Source organism: Saimiri boliviensis, chromosome 20 (assembly GCF_048565385.1).
Source record: "Saimiri boliviensis isolate mSaiBol1 chromosome 20, mSaiBol1.pri, whole genome shotgun sequence".
NCBI lineage: Eukaryota > Metazoa > Chordata > Mammalia > Primates > Cebidae > Saimiri > Saimiri boliviensis.
Window position 1 is genome coordinate 19,857,823 of NC_133468.1, and position 5,030 is coordinate 19,862,852.

Genomic DNA, 5,030 nt, shown 5'->3' on the forward strand with positions numbered 1-5,030 from the left:
TTATGACAGTGGTATGCAAATTAGTACATTCTTTTTCGTGGTCAACATGGAAAGCTTGATAAATGTAACGTGTGCATTTCCTTTGACCTAAAAGTTCAAATTTCAGGAATATATTCTATGGAAACACCAATGCTTCAAGTAAGTGTATATATGTTAATTGTTGCATCATGTGAAAATTGGAAAGAAACTCATCAACATGGTGATAGTTCAATATACTACCATATTTCCATACCATAAAATTCTATGTAGCCATTAAAAAGAGCATAATACCGGACAGAGCCCGACAGGGGCGGCACCACGGCAGGAGCCCTGCACGGTCCACTGTGAGGGGAGCGGCGCGAAGAGCAGATGCCGCCGCCGCCGCCGTAGACACACTCGTCCCGCGGGCCGCGCCTCGGCCTTGCTGCCAGGAAGCCTCGGCCCCGCAGCTTCGCTCGCTACTGTCTTAGGTTTCTTTACCTCCAGAAAGAAGAAGATTGACCCCTTGAATTCTGGAAGTTCATTGAAGAGTCTGAAATTAGGGATTTATTTCAAATTTGGACATGGCTAATCGAGGTGCAACAAGACCCAACGGGCCAAATACTGGAAATAAAATATGCCAGTTCAAACTAGTACTTCTGGGAGAGTCTGCTGTTGGCAAATCAAGCCTAGTGCTTCGTTTTGTGAAAGGCCAGTTTCATGAATTTCAAGAGAGTACCATTGGGGCTGCTTTTCTAACCCAAACTGTATGTCTTGATGACACTACAGTAAAGTTTGAAATATGGGATACAGCTGGTCAAGAACGATACCATAGCCTAGCACCAATGTACTACAGAGGAGCGCAGGCAGCCATAGTTGTATATGATATCACAAATGAGGAGTCCTTTGCAAGAGCAAAAAATTGGGTTAAAGAACTTCAGAGGCAAGCAAGTCCTAATATTGTAATAGCTTTATCAGGAAACAAGGCTGACCTAGCAAATAAAAGAGCAGTAGATTTCCAGGAAGCACAGTCCTATGCAGATGACAATAGTTTATTATTCATGGAGACATCAGCTAAAACATCAATGAATGTAAATGAAATATTCATGGCAATAGCTAAAAAATTGCCAAAGAATGAACCACAAAATCCAGGAGCAAATTCCGCCAGAGGAAGAGGAGTAGACCTTACTGAACCTACACAACCAACCAGGAGTCAGTGTTGTAGTAACTAAACCTCTAGTTTGAACTAGCTGGAATAGTCTTCTGCTTCCTAAATGGTAATAACAATGGAATTGGAGCATTTAACCAGCCCACTATGACTTCCAAAAGAAGAGACTTACGATAGAGTCAAGTTTCTAATACAGAATTATTTTAAGTGTTTCGAACTTAATTTTTAATAACATGCATGGGTCCCTCTTAGTAATGTTTCAGCAATAGGGAAAAATGAGAACTATGTGGACATTTGTTTCATTGGAAGGTTAGGGGAAATAATTTCCCATCACTAGAAATATAGACAAATGAGTGTCTGGACCCACACAGTTAACCAGCCCATTTCTCCACACTGGTACAGTAGTCACCTGTGAAAAAAATTTGGAACTTACTAATTGGAGCTTTTCAAAAACATTCTTTTTTTTAGAAGAAGATTCTAAAGTTACTTATGATGCTTAGCTGTAGTATTCAAGCAAATGTTCATTTCTCCTGGTACCTGTATTTAAATTGTACATTCCACATTTTAATGAATTAACCACAAGAAAATAATCCCACATATACAAGGTGGGGGTCGGGGGGCAGGGAAGAGTATTAATGGTATCTAAATTATAGCCAGTCCTGTTTTTTTTAATGGGGTAAAAAAAAAATGCAACCCCATCTTGTTCTAGGAATTTGAGAACTAATAAATGCATCTTAATGGATAGTGTTTCTTACAAACATATGAGTTCTTTAACAAAAATGAAATAAACCAGGTGTCTGTGATTTCTAATTAATCACTGCTGGCCATTACATAGATTTTGTTGTTTGGGGCAGGGAGGGGGCTTTTGTTCCCGTTTGACATAATATAGTCAATGCACTAACAATTATGTATATTCAAACTTGATTTTAAATTTGACGTTCAGCTGTACTGTAAATAGGGTACTGCATTGTAGTCTCCATATATGTATTACTTTTCTGTAATATTTAAGAGTTGCTTAAAAGTATACAAAATGTACAGTTACTAAAACAGCTAATTATTTCTCTCTCTCCCTTTGGCAGGAAGGGGCTTCAGTTGTTCCTCCATGGCTAGAATCATAATAAACAATGTACCCACAATTTGTAACATAAAGTATTGCAATATGTTAGTAACAATCTTGCAGCCTTCTTTTCCAAAGTTCATTTTATTTTGATCAGTTCAGTATATTGCACTGATTATTTTAGGTATTTTCATTATATGAAAGCTACCATGTGTCAGAGATGATTTAATCTATTTAAGTGTTGGACTGCTAGGAGAACTTGTACATTTATGATAATGCAGAATTAGGAAAACGGTTCACCAGTGTTTAGTTTTATATTGAGGTGCTCAGGTTGGAATAAAGTGGTATAAAAAGTAAAAAAAAAAAAAAAAAAAAAAAAAAGCATAATACCTATATCTACTCAGAGAAAAAGATAGTGTCCACAATTTATGTCTGAGTAACAGTTGGGTTACCTAACATTATACTTATAGAAAATTCCCTTTATGTATATTTATTTGTTAATAAATAATGTACAGAATCATTATTAAAAGACACATACATTTCTATTGCTACATTTTCAGTTTCCCTGGCTCTTTCTTCTTTCATCTCCATTCTGCTATTAAGCCCATCCACTAAATTTTTTTTTATTTAAAATATTGTATTTTTCAGTTCTCAAATTTCCATTTGATTTTTTTATTAGTTTTAATTTTGCTTCTGAAAATAATCCTCTAAGGAGTTTGGAGATTGGACTGTTACGGGAACAAGGATGCTTTTCATTGTTTTTATTGCTTGAAGATTTGGAAGACTAGTAAGTATTTGTATACATTTTTTTAATTGAAAAAACATATTTACAAATATTCCTAGAAAGAACTTTAAGCCCTCTGAGAAATTCAGATTTTTATCTTCTCTGCAACTCATAATTAAATAATTCCTGCTAAACCTCAGGCAGATGACATGATGTCAGAGATAGGACTTAGCTTCAGGTGGCTGTCCTGGGAATTTTGTGGTACTACTCTAAATGGTAAGGAAGAAAACCTTCTGGACAACCATCTAGAAAGAGTTAGTATTCACCATTGAGGAAAAGCATAGGGTGACATGAGGGAGGCCAGGGGACCCTGACTCTGAGACAGGGATCACAAATTCATACCTCCAAGCCTGCCTAAGGATATATTTGAAGGTTTGGTTATAGAGCAACAAAGGCTACAGTGAGTTGTGAGTGATCCCACATACTCTGTGGAAATCAAGGGAAGGGTTTACATGCAGCTGATTCCCACTTGCTAGGTTGACCACCTTAGCAGAGAAAGAGTAGCAGTTTCTTATCAAAGTCCAGGTCTTTGAATTAATTAACAAATGTAAAGTAACAAATGACAGGATTGGAAGATCTAAGTTCAAGGGAAAAGAGAGCCTTGAGAGAATGTCTCTGAATTATAGTATACTAAATATCCAAACAACTTACCTGGACACTTAGTCACCTGCTGTCTCAAAGGATTTGAAAAATTATTTCATGCATGTAAGACTAATTTTTATATTGTGTGGTTCATGAGGGAGTGACTCGTTACTATGCTTTAATTTTCTTGAACTTGTATACTACTTGACATTTTTATATGACATTTTAATTTAATTTTGTTGTTTTTCATCTACTTTTCTCCACTACAATGTCAGCTCCATGAAGTACTTTGCTTCTTTTGTTCTCTGCTATAGACCCAGTATTGAAACGGTGCCTAACACTGACTGGGGACTCAATAAATGTCATTGATTAAAGAATGATGCATGAGGACTAGAAATGGGGTTTATACATTTTCCACCTCTTTCCTCACTTTAATGTTAGAACTTTGACATCAATCAGGAAGAGGTCTTGCAAATCAAGAGAAGATGTGAAAGTGTCCTTTCCATTCATCTTTTAAGTACCGTGAACTTGGCTCAGATTCTCCACTGTTGGCAACACATATGCTGGCAACACAACGAATTCTAAAACAGGAAGAATCACAGTATTTATTTTCCTATTTGAAAACTTATGACCATTTTCTCCCCAACTGGTACTATGATTAATACATTTCAACCTGCCCTGTCCCAAATTTAGTTCATCCGTTATATTACTGTTTTCTCCTGATTCTGAAATGAGCCTTTGATTTCATATTTTAATATATCTGAAATGTGAATACCTCTTACTATCATTGGTATCTTAGCAGTGTGTCACAGTTTAATTTGCAGTGTTTGGTATGTTGTACAATTAATGGATCTTAGATTTTGTGAAGTATGATACTTGGGTTTCTCATACTTCTGTTTTAGTATTTTAGAACATTCAATGGAAATTAGTATAGTAGGAAGAGAACTTCAGTTGTAAACAAAGGAACTGAATTTAGTTCTGCTAATTACGTAGGTGAAAATGAACAGGAACTTCACCCTTCTGGGTCTCATTCTCTGTTTTATAAAATAGAAGAAGGCATTGATCTAATATTTTAGCAAGGGAACATTTGGTTGTGTTAACCTTAAATAATAAGATTCAGAAAACATGATTAAATATAGAATTTATTAGAGTACAAAACTTGAGGCTACACACCTGGAAATAGACTCCAAGAGAATGGGGTCAGTGTTCCTAAGTGGAGAGTTAAGGTTTCATTTGTATAGAGATGTTGGCATTTTCCATGTAAGACTAGTGCATATACCTCTTCAACTTAGTTGGTCACAGATTGGTACATTCCAAGGAAGATTATTTTATTACTCCACCATGAAGGGGGATAGTAATCTGAGGGGTCTTCTCTCTGGTGTTGTTTGGTCTTAATTATTTACAGAAAAAAAGGCAAAAGTTGTGGCTGCATTCTGTGTGACTCAGGTTGCATAGTCACATTCCTTTCAATGCTCGGAAAA

The 5,030-nt window shown here is 36.2% G+C and overlaps 1 protein-coding gene across 1 annotated transcript; it reads left to right on the forward strand.

Moving 5' to 3' along the window:
• Positions 1–285: 285 nt before the first annotated feature.
• LOC120360405 (ras-related protein Rab-5A) lies at positions 286–2,564 on the forward strand. The gene has a single exon (XM_039460680.2). The coding sequence runs from the start codon at positions 543–545 to the stop codon at positions 1,188–1,190; it is 648 nt and encodes a 215-aa protein (XP_039316614.1). The 5' UTR covers positions 286–542; the 3' UTR covers positions 1,191–2,564.
• The last annotated feature ends 2,466 nt before the right edge of the window (positions 2,565–5,030 follow it).

What these genes read in the sequence shown, in the direction of transcription:
- LOC120360405 (XM_039460680.2), top strand. Translation starts at nt 543, where the DNA reads ATGGCTAATCGAGGTGCAACAAGACCCAACGGGCCAAATACTGGAAAT.